Below are 17219 nucleotides of genomic sequence, written 5' to 3'. Positions count from 1 at the left end.
AATTATATTTTTGTCATTTGGTACCAAAATCCATCAAGATGTGTTCTTATTTTCTTACTAAAATCCTCTGGCTAATTTATTTCCCATTCTAGATTATTTCATTGTCTTTATATTTAGATGGAAAACAAATAATAATAATAATAATTAATAATAATAATAATAATAATAATAATAATAAAACAGGAAGATTGAATTTTTTTATTTTGGCACCGAAATAACTCGTTTTTGGAAGAAAGAAAAACTAAATCATTTTCAGATTTTTTTTTTGTAAAGGCATAAATTGTCAGCCGCCTCCTTTTATAGAATAAAATAAAAATAATTAAATCATCTTTTTGTCATATGGTAAAAAAAAATCCATAAAGATGCGTTCTTATGTTTTAATAAAATCACGTGGATAAATTATTTCTCATTTTAATAATTATTTAATTTAATTTTTATTTAGAATGCAGATATTTTAAATAAAGATAAGAAATAATAAGAAATGAATTAATAAAATATATATATTTTTTTTGGCACGGAAATTAAAAATTAAATTAAAAAATAAATATTTAAATTATATTTTTATCATTTGGTACCAAAATCCATCAAGATGTGTTCTTATTTTCTTACTAAAATCCTCTGGCTAATTTATTTCCCATTCTAGATTATTTCATTGACTTTATATTTAGATGGAAAACAAATAATAATAATAATAATAATAATAATAATAATAAAACAGGAAGATTGAATTGTTTTATTTTGGCACCGAAATAACTCGTTTTTGGAAGAAAGAAAAACTAAATCATTTTCAGAATTTTTTTTTGTAAAGGCATAAATTGTCAGCCGCCTCCTTTTATAAAATAAAATAAAAATAATTATGTAACCGAGGGTTTATATATGTCGCCTATACGGTATGAAACTACAAAATAATAAACACGGAATCTCCAGTTTACACGAGGACCACTTTATTTACCTTCTTTTCAAAACCTTCGCTCCGCCACCACAACGTGACCTCACTTCCGCTCTCTGCGCCTTCAAAATAAGAGCTCAAGGCATATACTGTATGACAGCGTATAACAGGAACTTAACATCACCAAGAGGAAAGCCCATAAAAATAGGTTACAATTAAATCATCTTTTTGTCATATGGTAAAAAAAAAATCCGTAAAGATGCATTCTTATGTTTTGATAAAATCACGTGGCTAAAGTATTTCCCATTTTAAAATATTTATTCATTGACTTTATATTTAGATGGAAGACAAACAAATGATTTACACAACAAAAAAATGTAGCACTAAAAATGTGTTCGAAAGAAAGGTTAATCATTTCTTTTTAAGTCCTTTTGAAACTTTGCTTCCAACGCTGTCGTGTCCCACAGTGATGACACGCACACACACACACACGTCACGCTGCTTTTTTTTTTAACGTTAGTCTCGCGAGAGTTGGCGACGAGATCTCAAGCGGAAGTAAATAGTCAGCTCGGCACGTTAGCTAGCGAGGAGCGTCAATAAAGTGACAATTTCAACGCGCATTTGTTCGCCTTTTAAATCATTCTTTTTTAATTCCAATTGACCGTCAAGCTGCTATAAAGGCTTGACTCGCAGGTGCGCCGGAGACGTGGCTCTGGAGCGATTAAAGCGGCAGAGCTCGATAGCACGTTTGAGGCCTGCAACCTGCGCTTAGCCAGCCTAGTTGCCGCTAACTTGCAGCTAAACCATAACTTATCTAACTCTTAACTTACTCCGTTTAATGTCTGACATTCTTACAGGCCTGCTTCCTTTCTTTCTCCCAGGCCTGCTTCCTTTCATTCTCCCAGGCCTGCGCATATAGTAGCCCCTCCAGGTAGCATATAGTAGTCCCTCCAGGTAGCATATAGTAGTCCCTCCAGTGGCGTCGACTCTGGCCGTGGTGCGTCCAAAAGTTTCAGCTTGATCTAAAATGATCATTGACAATCTGGATGCTTTGAAAACATGGCTGTCCCAAACACTGGAGCCCATGTAAGTACAACACTCCTTTATCTTATTATACTTAGCACTTATTTATCTTATTACACTTAGCACTTATTTTTCTTATGACACTTATCACTTATGTGTCTTATTACACTTATCACTTATTTCCAGAGGTGGGTAGAGTAGCCAGAAATTGTACTCAAGTAAGAGTACTGTTACTTTAGAGATTTATTACTCAAGTAAAAGTAAGGAGTAGTCACCCAAATATTTACTTGAGTAAAAGTAAAAAGTATGTTGTGAAAAAACTACTCAAGTACTGAGTAACTGATGAGTAACATACACACACATATCATATATATATCCATCCATCCATTTTCTACCGCTTATTCCCTTTGGGGTCGCGGGGGGCGCTGGAGCCTATCTCAGCTACAATCGGGCGGAAGGCGGGGTACACCCTGGACAAGTCGCCACCTCATCGCAGATCATATATATATATATATATATATTTATATATATATATATATATATATATATAGCCCTGCGATGAGGTGGCGACTTGTCCAGGGTGTACCCCGCCTTCCGCCCGATTGTAGCTGAGATAGGCTCCAGCGCCCCCGCGACCCCAAAGGAAATAAGCGGTAGAAAATGGATGGATGGATGGATATATATATACACATATATATATATATATATATATATATATATACTAGAGATGCGCGGTTTGCGGACACAACCGCGGAGTCCGCGGATTATCCGCGGATCGGGCGGATGAAATAAAAAAAAAAAAAAAGATTTTATCCGCTCGCGGGTCGGGTCGGGCGGATTAATTAGATTTTTTTTTTTTTTTTTTTTTTTTTTTTTGCGGGTGGCAGTTAAACCAATTGGGAAATATATATACATAGTTAAATGTTGTTACCCACATACGAAAAACGAGCAGGCACCTGCAGCATATGCCACAACAGAAGAAAAAAAAAGAAAAAGAGATGGACACTTTTACGGAGCGGAGAAGGGACGCCTCGCCGGGGTCCGGGACCGAGGCCCCTTCCCCCGAGAGGGCCCCACCGGGAGCCGTAGCTGAGGCGATCCGCGAGAAGGGCCCGACGCACGTCCAGGGTCACCACCGCGCCCACCGCACCGACACCCCGCCTCGTCCGCTTTCGCCGCGGCCGGCGTCACGCGCAGCAGGTAAGCAGCTTACCTGCCCGCCACCCCCGTGGCCGGGGGCTCGTAACATGGGTCACTCCGCGCGCTCCGCCCGCGCAGCTTACCTGCTTGCCACCCCTGTTGCCGGGGGCGCGTAACAGGGGTCACTCCGCGCGCAGTGCGCTCACGAAAGGGGTGGGGCTCACCCTGGTTGATATAGACAGCAGCTAGGACGGTGGCCATGGAAGTTGGAACCCGCTAAGGAGTGTGTAACAACCCACCTGCCGAATCAACTAGCCCTGAAAATGGATGGCGCTGGAGCGTGGGCCCATACCTGGCCGTCGCCGGCAGCGAGACGCGCTTGGAGGTGCGCTCAGCGCGGCTCCCATATGATTGCGCACTGGTGTGCGTCTGGGTCGTGACAGCGTGGCACGCGCAAGTCTGTGCTCCATTGGATCAGTCTCCTTTCTTTAACAGGCAAAAGCTTTATAACCTCACCATACCAGCCAACTTTTAAATCAGAAAAACCTAGTAGCCAGGGTCCAAGGGCCGCAGGCCCCGGTAGGTCCAGGACAAAGTCCTGGTGGAGGGTTCAGGGCTTCGCCCCCCGACGCAAAATGATTATTAGCATTCAGACAGGTTAAAATGTTGCTAAAACCATCACTTTTCTATCAGTCACAGTGACTTTTCAAAACAAAAATATTACAGCAAAAATCATATGGGTTGATTGACATGTTTATTCTGTAAGCTAACTTCAATAGTTTGAAATTATTTTGACAGTTAATGCCAGTTATCCTGTCAACCTTTCACAAGACTTCAATTTGTTAATTGAAAGTATAAATAGTATAAACACTTTTAACAGTATGTCGTGCTGTGAAATACAGCCGACAGGATGGCGCACCAAACACGAAGCAAGGCCATGCTGCAGGAGAACAAAGGACTTCTTTCATTTAAGGTTTGTGATAAACCATCAAACTCATTCGTTAAAAGGACTCTATAGTAATATAAAGCGAATTTTTCTGGACATTATCATGCAAGAAAAGTTTATTTTTGGGATCGCGATCACCGCGTAATGATTTTTAAAGGTTGCATTACATTATTAACTGTCCCATGTGATCAGCCAGTGCGATTGGAAGTCCATGCTCAATTATTGCCTCCGTAAATAAAACTTCGGCATTTATCACATCCAAAGAATCTGTTTGGGCGACGAAAAACGTTGAAAGTTTTCCACTTGTATCGCTAGCAACGGCATTAGACTTGTGTTTTCTTGTCCCAACGTGGTCTTTTACATCGCTAATTCCTCCGTGTCCGATCGAAAAATCTTGTCTGCACAAGGTGCAATTCGCGTAGTTTTCACCCTTTTTTTTTTTTTAAATTAATATTAGATATATAACAACGGGCGGATGGCGGGCGGGTGCAGTTCTGATCAAACGTTACATCGGGTGGATGGCGGATGGTTGACGACTTTCTGACGCGGTTGCGGATGAAATAAATTGCCTATCCGCGCATCTCTAATATATACACACATACATTGATATATATAGTATATAATTTATATTTATTTATTTTGCCGTTTTTGTTTACATGTTAAAGGTGTTTTAATGAATATACATGCATGTTTAACATATAGATTCCTTTCTTTCATGAAGACAAGAATATAAGTTGGTGTATTACCTGATTCTGATGACTTGCATTGATTGTAATCAGACAGTAGTGCTGGTGACGTCCACGTTTTCAAATGGAGGAGAAAAAAAAGTTCCTCCTTTCTGTCTAATACCACATGAAAGTGGTTGGTTTTTGGCATCTTATTTGTCCAGCTTCCATATTCGTTTTTATACACTTTACAAGAAATACATTGGCGGCAAACTCCGTAGCTTGCTAGCTTGTTTGCGCTGGCTTTCGGAGACTCTTATTTTGAAAGCGCAGGCGTGATGGAGCGGCACTTTTATTGTGAAGACAGGAACTGTGCAGTCAGTCTTTAGGCTTTTGACGGGATGTACAGTTGAAATAAAAAATGGTCTTTTTTCCTTCACACTTTTGATTGATTGATTGGAACTTTTATTAGTAGATTGCACAGTACAGTACATATTCCGTACAATTGACCACTAAATGGTAACACCCCAATAAGTTTTTCAACTTGTTTAAGTCAGGTCATGTGACCGCCTGGCTCTGTTTGATTGGTCCAACGTCACCAGTGACTGCATCTGATTGGTGGAACGGAGTGAACGTCACCAGTGACTGTATTTGTTGAAACGCAGGCACTATGAAGGTCTGTCTGACAGACCAAAACAAACAAAGCGTGCATTAACAGATCGATAAAAATTAGTAGCGAGTAGCGAGCTGAATGTAGATAAAAGTAGCGGAGTAAAAGTAGCGGAGTAAAAGTAGCGTTTCTTCTCTATAAATATACTCAAGTAAAAGTAAAAGTATGTTGCATTAAAACTACTCTTAGGAGTACAATTTATCCCAAAAGTTACTCAAGTAGATGTAACAGAGTAAATGTAGCGCGTTACTACCTACCTCTGCTTATCACTTATTTGTCTTATTAGACTTATCACTTACTCATCTTATTACACGTATCACTTATTTATCTTATTACACTTATCACTTATTCATCTTATTACACTTTTCACTTATTCATCTTATTACACTTACCACTTATTTATCTTATCAGACTTATCACCTATTTATCTTATTACACTTATAACTTATTTATCTTATTACACTTATTTATTTTATTAGACTTATCACTTATTTATCTTATTAGACTTATCACTTATTTATCTTATTAGACTTATCACTTATTTATCTTATTACACTTATCACAATTTTATCTTATTAGAGCTCATGTAAGTACAACACTTACATACCTGCCAACTACTCCGGTTTTCCCGTAATTAGTACGGTTTTCATCAACCTATTCCGGGTTACGGTTGCAGTGATAAAAAATACGGTTTTTCATTAATTAAAAATTATTTTTTTTTTTTAAGTTTTATTCACGAAATCGCGTAACAACAATGACATTCGACCTGCTTCCCGTAACTTCCTATCGAGCCATTCCGCGAGGCTATTTATAGCACCGCTGCCAAGCACGAGGCACCAGTTGCCATTGTTTCCAAACGAGCGAACGATCATGGAATCAGCCGGAGAAAAATCGCAAACGAGTCTTAAACCGAAAAGAAAACTGCAGTCATTCCGTGAAGAATATTCAAAAGCCTATCCGGGAATAATTATCCGTTCCAAAAAGGGTGAAAACTACGCGAATTGCACCTTGTGCAGACAAGATTTTTCGATCGGACACGGAGGAATTAGCGATGTAAAAGATCACGTTGGGACAAAAGAACACAAGTCTAATGCCGTTGCTAGCGATACAAGTGGAAAACTTTCAACGTTTTTCGGATTTTAGCCACAAAAAGGTAATGACACCAATGTTATCTATTGGAATTGTTTAGTACTGTTATACTGTTAAAAGTGTTTATACTATTTATGCTTTCAAGTCCAAGTTGAAGAAATCTTGTTAAATGTTGACAGCATAACTACCAAAATACAGAAGTATGTCCTTGATATTTTTGCAGTGCTATTTCTGTTGAAAAGTTAAAATGATTACATTAGAGATGTGATGTGCCACTTTTCAAGTGTCTGATGGCTTAAATTAATTTTCATTAATTTTTCATATTTTGAATTCTTTTGAAAGGCTTACAAAAAAACTACATTTGAATTGTAATTCCATGCTATTGACAGGACTATTAATTTTAATGAAGTTAGCTTACCATGTTTACAGTATGATAATTGTGATAGAAATGTGAATTTTAGGCACAGAATATTTTTTACAATTGAACAAGGCAGTAGATTATACAAGCTTGGACAGAAAGTTAATAATGACACCAATTTTTTTTTTACTGGAATTGTTTAGTACTGTTTTACCATTTGTTTACTGTAAAAAGTGTTTATACTTTCAATTAACAAATTGAAGTCTTGTGAAAGGTTGACAGGATAACTGGCATTAACTGTCAAAATAATTTCAAACTATTGAAGTTAGCTTACAGAATAAACATGTCAATCAACCCATATGATTTTTGCTGTAATATTTTTGTTTTGAAAAGTCACTGTGACTGATAGAAAAGTGATGGTTTTAGCAACATTTTAACCTGTCTGAATGCTAATAATCATTTTGCGTCGGGGGGCGAAGCCTGAACCCCCCACCAGGACTTTGTCCTGGACCTACCGGGGCCTGCGGCCCCTGGACCCTGGCTACTAGGTTTTTCTGATTTCAAAAGTTGGCAGGTATGCACTTAGCTGTTCTGTTAGCTACAATGCGACTCACTTATTACACTTATCACTTATTTATCTTATTAGACTCATCACTTATTTATCTTATTAGAGCCCATGTAAGTAGAACACTTAGCTGTTCTGTTAGCTACAATGCTACTCACTTATTACACTTATCACTTATTTATCTTATTAGACTTATCACTTATTTATCTTATTAGACGTATCACTTATTTATCTTATTAGACTTATCACTTATTTATCTTATTAGAGCCCATGTAAGTAGAACACTTAGCTGTTCTGATAGCTACAATGCTACTCACTTATTACACTTATCAATTATTTATCTTATTAGACTTATCACTTATTTATCTTATTAGACTTATCACTTATTTATCTTATTAGACTTATCACTTATTTATCTTATTAGACTTATCACTTATGTATCTTATTAGAGCCCATGTAAGTAGAACACTTAGCTGTTCTGATAGCTACAATGCTACTCACTTATTACACTTATCACTTATTTATCTTATTAGACTTATCACTTATTTATCTTTTTACTCTTATCACTTATTTATCTTATTAGACTTATCACTTATTTATCTTATTAGACTTATCACTTATTTATCTTATTAGACTTATCACGTATTTATCTTATTAGACTTATCACTTATTTATCTTATTAGAGCCCATGTAAGTAGAACACTTAGCTGTTCTGTTAGCTACAATGCTACTCACTTATTACACTTATCAATTATTTATCTTATTAGACTTATCAATTATTTATCTTATTACACTTATCAATTATTTATCTTATTACACTTATCACTTATTTATCTTATTAGACTTATCACTTATTTATCTTATTAGACTTATCACTTATTTATCTTATTAGAGCCCATGTATGTAGAACACTTAGCTGTTCTGATAGCACTTATCACTTATTTATCTTATTAGACTTATCACTTATTTATCTTTTTACTCTTATCACTTATTTATCTAATTAGACTTATCACTTATTTATCCATTGATGGGCTCATATTGCCCATCCAATTTGAAATATTACCACAACGGGACATTTGCATTGCAATCATGTTTTTTTTCCCTCCTAAATTGTTACTTTGCGGCACTTCTCACTGGCGAGTGGCAAGGCCGGCTGTCTGTGTGTAAAGCTGGCACCCCCACCCAGACAGAGATTGTAAATAACAAAAAAGAGGGCTCACTGCGTTCAGTTAATTCTACTGTTGAATAAACGCAGAGTGAGACATCTTTCTCCCTGTTTGAAGCGAGAGACGAACAAACGCGCGCAACAATTCTGATAGGCCAACATGTCTGGAAACACAACTTCAGCCTCTGGTGGTTATTTAAACCTCCATGTGGATTAATGGTGCATCTTCCTCCTGGTCACCTGCTTTGACATGTCCTTGTGGATGTTCTGCTCCTGCAGCTGCGAAGCAGACCCTTCAGCCCTGGCCAAGTATGTTGTTGCCCTGGTGAAGAAAGACAAGACTGAGAATGAACTCAAAGCCTTGTGCATTGACCAGTTGGACGTCTTTCTTCAGAAAGGTAACTATCAAGTTTGTGGTAGTAATTCTTGATTCAAGGCCTTGTTTGATCTTGTTTTTTTTGTGTGTGTTGATGTCGTTCTTCTAGAAACCCAGCAATTTGTGGACAAGCTGTTTGAAGCTGTCAACAACAAGAGCTATCTGCCTGCCACCGAACAAACTCCCGCTGTGGTGAAGCCGATAGACAAAGATGAGCAGAAAAACGATGAGGTAGCATTTTTGAAGTCATAAAAACTAGAGATCGACCTATTATCGGCGCCCATATTTGGCATTTTGACGTATATATAGAACACACCTTCTCATTCAATGCGTTTTCTTTATTTTCATGACTATTTACATTGTAGATTGTCACATCAAAACTATGAATGAACACATGTGGAGTTATGTACTTAACAAAAAAAAGGTGAAATAACTGAAAACATGTTTTATATTCTAGTTTCTTCAAAATAGCCACCCTTTGCTATGATTACTGCTTTGCACACTCTTGGCATTCTCTCCATGGGCTTCAAGAGGTACCGTATTTTCCGCACCATAAGGCGCCCTGGGTTATAAGCCGCGCCTTCAATGAACGGCATATTTCAAAACTTTGTCCACCTATAAGCCGCCCCGTGTTATAAGCCGCATCTAACTGCGCTAAAGGAATGTCAAAAAAACAGTCAGATAGGTCAGTCAAACTTTAATAATATATTAAAAACCAGCGTGATGTGGGCGCGCACGGAGTCGTATATCAACATGGACGGAGCTGCGTGAAAAAAGCCACCCGGCCTCTTCGCGTAAACTTACCTTAACCACTCGCTCATCTTTTCTTCATCCATCCCTTCGAGTTAGCTTTTATGATGACGCCGGCTGGAAAGGTCACTTTTGGCAAGGTCTTCCTTTTGAATATCACCATGGGTGGAAGTTTCTGGCCATTAGCATGGCAAGCTAGAACCACAGTGAAGGATGACTTCTCATTCCCTGTGGTGCGAATATTCACCGTACGTGCTCCCGTTGTATCCACAGTGCGGTTCACAGGAATATCAAAAGTCAGTGGAACCTCGTCCATGTTGATAATGTTCTCTGGCCGGATCTTTTTTTCAGCTATCTTGTTTTTACAATATGCACGGAAAGTAGCCAGCTTTTTTTGAAAGTCTTTAGGCAGTTGCTGTGAAATAGTAGTCTGTGTGCGGATGGAGAGATTGCGTCTTTTCATGAACCGGATCCCTGTCGCTTAGTAGGAGCCATTTTGTGGTCTTTACAGATGTAAACACACAAAGGAAATGAAACGTATGGTAATATCCGCGCGCTTCTTCTTCTTCTACGCGGGCGGGTGGTTGCTTACAGTAGAAGAAGAAGCGCTTCCTGTTCTATGGGGGCGGGTGCTTACCTTGGCGGTTGCTTGCGTAGAAGAAGAAGCACTTCCTCTTCTACGGGGAAAAAAGATGGCGGCTGTTTACCGTAGTTGCGAGACCGAAACTTTATGAAAATGAATCTTAATATTAATCCATATATAAAGCGCACCGGGTTATAAGGCGCACTGTCAGCTTTTGAGAAAATTTGTGGTTTTTAGGTGCGCCTTATAGTGCGGAAAATACGGTAGTCACCTGAAATGGTTTTCACTTCACAGGTGTGCTTGAAGCTAAGGCTGCAGTTAACGATTATTTTTCTATCGATTAATCTATAGATTATTTTTTTCGATTAATCGGTTAATCTATAGATTATTTTTTTCGATTAATCTATAGATTATTTTTCCTTTTACCGATTATTTTTTTTTATTTAAAATGAAGATGAAAAAATAAATGTTGGCCAGTTTTTTCAAAAGGCATGACTTTTATTTACAAAAAAAAAAAGTATGGCCACTCAGTCAACATTGACAACAACATGACAAAATATTCTGTAACAATGTAAACATTTAAAACTTTTAACATTTAACAAAATTAAAAGTAGCTTATTTGCTTTTTAATGTGCAAATATAAAAGTAAACATCCAGTGCAAATCTTAATATTCTGCAATAGTATAAGCATTTCAAAAGTAAAAGTATTGCTTATTTTGCTTTAAAATGTGCAAAAATAAAGATAAACATCCAATACAAAAAAGTGCAAAACGAAATATTCTGTAATCGTGTAAACATTTCAACAAAAGTAAAAGTATTGCTTATTTTGCTTAATAACACAACAATGATAGTATGATTAAAGTGAAAGTTAATTGTTCGTTTGTACATAGTATATGTAACTGTTAATGTTGTAAAAGGTATTTGCACAACTAATTAACGTTGGCGTTAAAGAGGAGCGCGTCTTTGTAAAGACTGAACAGGCACGCCAAACGCGCCTCTCAGAGCGAAACAGTGTTTTAGTTTATGAATTTACAACGCAGATACAAATGACACATTCATGTTTTTGTGTAATGATGACAACGTATACTCACGCGGACGATTGACTAGTTGATGGGGATGGCAAGAACGCTGTCGGGTGTTTTCTTTTCAAATGTTCCTTCATAGCCGTTGTGCTGCTATGATAGGCCATTTCCACTCGACACAGTGTGCATACAACAACTGTCAAGAGTTTAGCTTTTTTCGCTGTGCTTATCCCACACTTGAAGGGATGTACCAATGCTGAATGTGGCTTCTGGATTTCACTCAAAAGACCAGACTGTAGTTACTTTTTCCTTTTGTTTTCCTTTAGTTTGCAACAGTTTTTCCAACGAAGAAACGGCTTCTTTTTTCTTCTTTAATCTTTTTAGCAGTCTTTAGCAGTGTTAGTAGACTTTAGTTTCTTTAGCTGTCATTAGCTGTCTTTAGTAGCCTTTAGTAGCCTTTAGCTTCTTTAGTAGCCTTTAGCTTCTTTAGTAGGTGAAAAACCTTTAAGGACAAAACACCACAAGATTAACATGCTGTAAAAAATCAATCAATTATCAATCCCATAATTTACAATTATTAATTAGGCTATCAAACTCTTAACCATTAAACAAGTGCAAGAAAATGGACACATCTTTTCCCTTTAAGTTAAAACAGATTTTAAATAAATTGTCTCAACATAAATGCACCAAGATACATATAAAATACATTTAAACCCAGAAACACAATAGATAAATGCAACAGAAATCCCAATATGCAAATACCTAACCAATTAACCACCTATTTAGATACATATTTAAAATCCATATTCAATATGAATATATTATTAATTTCGCAGTGAAACACTCAATCTTAAACGCTGTCTACTGGTAGAAAAATGCCCCTTTTTCTATGCCCTCACCAGCAGCCAATGATCCAACACAGTTAAATCCAACACTTGAAGTTGAGCGACTTCACCCTCCTGATGAAGCAAACTGCTCCAACATTTATCAAACTAAGCAAAGAATATCAACACTAAACAACAGTTACATAAAACACCGTGTGTATTTAGCCTCCAGACTAAGCACGCTACATGCACACAACTTCCCCCCCCTCCCAATCTCACCAGCGCAACAGGTGTGCCACACCCACAAAGAGAAATATTAAATCTTACCGGCTGTCCGTTCAGCTTTTGGTTTTGGTACACTTTTGGCACAACTCTGGGTTATCTGTAATGAACTAAACCTTTTTCCACTCTGCGCTGGCGTCTTTTGTACTCCTTGATTTGACACAGCGGTCTAATTACCGGGCTCGCGCACCAGCAGATGAGACGGGAGCGCGCCTCGCTACACCTGCGCCGCTGCGCGTGAACGTAAACTGATCGGCTCTGATCATATAAGCCGACTGGCCGAAATAATGCCGAATTATATACATTTCCTGGGGTTGCCTAGGTGAATAGGGATGCGGATGTGCTCTAAGATAAAATATAATTTTATTAAGTGGGGTTTGGCTGGTTGCTCAGCAGCCACGGTTGCGAGCTCGCTCGTCAGCTGACGAGACTGCTGTTTGCCGCTACAACATTAGGCCGTTTATTGAAATACTCCCACACTTTTGACGTGCTTTTTTTTCCCTCGCACCGCTCGCATCATCTGCTTTGCACACCACCATGACGGTAGGTGAGGGGAGCAGTGGGCAGCAGCAGTGGCCGCACCCGGGAATCATTTTTGGTGATTTAACCCCCAATTCCAACCCTTGATTCTGAGTGCCAAGCAGGGAGGTAATGGCTCCCATTTTTATGGTCTTTGGTATGACTCGGCCGGGGTTTGAACTCACAACCTATCTCAGGGCGGACACTCTAACCACTGGGCCACTGAGTAGGTTTATATTTCATTTATGTCGAGGAGGAGGAGCCGCAGCCCCGCTTTTGTCTGTACCTCTTGCTTGGCATACTCGCATGGCCCTACTATAAACCGTTTGCTTGCCTAACAGAATTGCCATTGCGACATCCTGTGGATTTATTTAGAACAGCAGGTTCTTCCATGAAAAATTGCCATTCATTTTTATAATTGGCAAACTCATCTCGTGGACCGCGGGGCAGTTTAAGCCGAATGTTTGCCATTCTTGGTGTAAATGGTTGATCATAAGTCCAATTTTACTTGACCAGTTTCCACCATTTGAGACTTGTATGCAGTTTTAAGTCGAAACATCTGACAGCAGTTAGAGCGTGTGTGTCTGTTATCTGTGGATGCAAACTTGTGGACTTCTGAGAGGTAACTTGCATACTGTGTTCTCTGTTCAGACAAACCGAGAAGAGGAACGTGACAAAAAGTTTCCTCGACGTGTGAATAACAGCCCTCCACTATCAAGTTCCCGCTACAGCAGAGATGGCAGGTGTGTACACGTAATCTCCATTGTGCGATGTCAATATTTGAATCACCTCGAGCTGCCTGTTGTATATTTTTTTAATTCTAATTCTCAGGAGAGCAGACGACCGTAAGAGGGACGACCGTACCAGAAAGAGGGAATATGACCGCATCCCACCGAGGAGGGATTCCTACCGGGATCGCTACAATCGGAGAAGGGGCCGCAGTCGTAGTTACAGTCGTAGCCGAAGCCGGAGTTGGAGCAAGGATCGTACTCGAGACCGGGAGCGTGACCGGGATAGAGAGAGGGATAGGGACCGTGACCGAGACCGAAGCATGAGTCCCACTCACAGCAGAACCCGCTCTCGAAGTAGAGGTAAGACTATGGAAGTTTTATTCTAGCAAATGTATTTACAAATTTGTAAATATACAAATTTTTGTGTCTGTATAGGAATCAGAGTGTGTGTATTCAGATCTGTGTACGTGTGTTTGAGATCTGTGTACGGGTTTTACGTTGTCTCTCTCCTTAATCAGAAGCCACCGATCCAATGTAAGTACGTTTAACCAACCACGGAAGACACTACGCAACTAGATGAGGCAACTCCTGTAGGAATTGCGTGTGAATGCTCCAATGCTGAAGTTGAACTGAAATGCTGACAGAATGTAGTATGAATGTAAGAATAGTTTGAATGTTGAAGAGTTTTTAATATCCAGGAAATCCGGAATTTGGTTTGGAACTTGGGAAAGTGTTAGTTTGAATGTCCAGGATGAGTGGAAAGTGGTAATGTTGGAATGGTTTGAAAAATGTGGGGATTGCATACCTGCCAACTACTCCGGTTTTCCCGTAATTAGTACGGTTTTCATCAACCTATTCCGGGTTACGGTTGCAGTGATAAAAAATACGGTTTTTCATTAATTAAAAAATGTTCTTTTTTTTAAAGTTTTATTCACGAAATAGCGTAACAACAATGACAATCGACACTGCTTCCCGTAACTTCCTATCGAGCCATTCCGAATACCATGCGCGAGGCTATTTATAGCACCGCTGCCAAGCACGAGGCACCTGTTGCCCATTGTTTCCAAACGAGCGAACGATCATGGAATCAGCCGGAGAAAAATCGCAAACGAGTCTTAAACCGAAAAGAAAACTGCAGTCATTCCGTGAAGAATATTCAAAAGCCTATCCGGGAATAATTATCCGTTCCAAAAAGGGTGAAAACTACGCGAATTGCACCTTGTGCAGACAAGATTTTTTGGATCGGACACGGAGGAATTAGCGATGTAAAAGACCACGTTGGGACAAAAAAACACAAGTCTAATGCCGTTGCTAAATTTGGATTTTAGCCACAAAAAGGTAATGACACCAATGTTATCTATTGGAATTGTTTAGTTCTGTTATACCGTATTTTCCGCACCATAAGGCGCCCTGGGTTAAAAGCCGCGCCTTCAATGAACGGCATATTTCAAAACTTTGTCCACCTATAAGCCGCCCGGTGTTGTAAGCCGCATCTAACTGCGCTAAAGGAATGTCAAAAAAACAGTCAGATAGGTCAGTCAAACTTTAATAATATATTAAAAACCAGCGTTCTAACAACTCTGTTCACTCCCAAAATGTACGCAAATGTGCAATCACAAAAATACGTATATCAACATGGACAGAGCTGCGTGAAAAAAGCCACCCGGCCTCTTCGCGTAAACTTAAACTTACCTTAACCACTCGCTCATCTTTTCTTCATCCATCCCTTCGAGTTAGCTTTTATGATGACGCCGGCTGGAAAGGTCTCTTTTGGCAAGGTCTTCCTTTTGAATATCACCATGGGTGGAAGTTTCTGTCCATTAGCATGGCAAGCTAGAACCACAGTGAAGGATGACTTCTCATTCCCTGTGGTGCGAATATTCACCGTACGTGCTCCCGTTGTATCCACAGTGCGGTTCACAGGAATATCAGTTGCTGTGAAATAGTAATCCGTGTGCGGATGGAGAGATTGCGTCTTTTCATGAACCGGATCCCTGACGCTTAGTAGGAGCCATTTTGTGGTCTTTACAGATGTAAACACACAAAGGAAATGAAACGTACGGTATATCCGCGCGCTTTTTCTTCTTCTACGCGGGCGGGTGGTTGCTTACAGTAGAAGAAGAAGCGCTTCCTGTTCTATGGGGGCGGGTGCTTACCTTGGCGGTTGCTTGCCGTAGAAGAAGAAGCGATTCCTGTTCTACCGGGAAAAAAGATGGCGGCTGTTTACCGAAGTTGCGAGATCGAAACTTTATGAAAATGAATCGTAATATTAATCCATATATAAAGCGCACCGGGTTAAAAGCCGCACTGTCAGCTTTTGAGTAAATTTGTGGTTTTTAGGTGCGGCTAATAGTGCGGAAAATACGGTAAGATTAGTTTGTGAGTGAAAGAATGAAAGAATGGATGAGTTAAATAAATTCAGAATGTTTATCATGGTTCTTCTTCTTTATACTTTGTAAACACTTTAAGTTTGAAGAGTTTCTTGAAGTGAATCATATTAGTACATTGTTTGATTGCTTTGCTTAATCCATTCCATAATTTAATTCCACATACTGATATACTGAAGGTCTTAAGCGTTGTACGTGCATACAAATGTTTTAAATTACATTTCTCTCTAAGATTATATTTCTCCTCTTTTTTTGAGAAGAATTGTTGTATATTCTTGGGTAGCAGGTTATAGTTTGCTTTGTGTATAATTTTAGCTGTTTGCAAATTCACTATGTCGTAGAATTTCAGTATCTTTGATTCAATAAATAAAGGATTTGTGTGTTCTCTATATCCAACATGATGTATTATTCTAACTGATCTTTTTTGTAACACCGTTAATGAATGAAGTGTACTTTTGTAGTTATTTCCCCATATTTCTACACAGTAACTCAGATATGGTAACACTAGTGAGCAGTAGAGAATATGAAGTGATTTTTTTGTCTAGGACATGTTTTGCTTTATTCATTATTGACGTGTTTCTTGCTACTTTATGTTGTATATTTTTTACGTGAGATTTCCAGTTCAATTTATCATCAATCATTATACCAAGAAATTTGGTTTCATTTACTCTTTCAATTTCTATTCCGTCTATTTGTATTTGTGTTTGACTTTCTCTTCTACTGTTACCTAATAGCATTATTTTAGTTTTACTGAGATTCAACAATAGTCTGTTTTTGTCAAACCATCTTTTTAATTTAATTTCTTCTGTTATTATTTGTAGTATCTTCTGTGTGTTCTCTCCTGAACAAAACGCTGTTGTATCATCCGCAAATAATACTAACTTTAAATCTTTTGTAACTTTACAAATGTCATTTATATATAGATTGAATAATTTAGGTCCTAGTATTGATCCCTGAGGTACACCACAGGATATATTTAGCGCTGTAGAGGTGTGTTCGCCTAGTTTCACGTATTGTTTCCTGTTCATTAGATAACTTCTTATCCAGTTTAAGACTAACCCTCTGATGCCATATCGTTCTAGTTTTTTGATTAAAATATTGTGATTAATTGTGTCAAATGCTTTAGTTAGATCCATAAAAACTGCTGCCGCACATTTTTTATTATCTATAGCATTGGTAATTTCTTCTGTAATTTCAATTAAAGCCATCGAAGTTGAAACATTAGCTCTGTATCC

General features: G+C 38.5%; 1 protein-coding gene across 1 annotated transcript in view; it reads left to right on the top strand.

Moving 5' to 3' along the window:
- Nucleotides 1–1416: 1416 nt before the first annotated feature.
- rbm26 (RNA binding motif protein 26) overlaps nt 1417–17219 on the top strand; it is a 55548-nt gene continuing 39745 nt past the window's right edge. Inside the window, exons 1-5 of the mRNA XM_061974692.2 lie at nt 1417–1975; nt 8790–8908; nt 8996–9117; nt 13518–13609; nt 13698–13957. Coding sequence (XP_061830676.2) covers nt 1917–1975; nt 8790–8908; nt 8996–9117; nt 13518–13609; nt 13698–13957 — 652 coding nt within the window. The 5' untranslated portion in view covers nt 1417–1916. The remainder of the gene's footprint in view (nt 1976–8789; nt 8909–8995; nt 9118–13517; nt 13610–13697; nt 13958–17219) is intronic.

Source organism: Nerophis lumbriciformis, linkage group LG15 (assembly GCF_033978685.3).
Source record: "Nerophis lumbriciformis linkage group LG15, RoL_Nlum_v2.1, whole genome shotgun sequence".
Classification (NCBI taxonomy): domain Eukaryota; kingdom Metazoa; phylum Chordata; class Actinopteri; order Syngnathiformes; family Syngnathidae; genus Nerophis; species Nerophis lumbriciformis.
The sequence above is the reverse complement of the archived record's forward strand: the minus strand, read 5'-3'. Positions and strand labels throughout refer to the sequence as shown.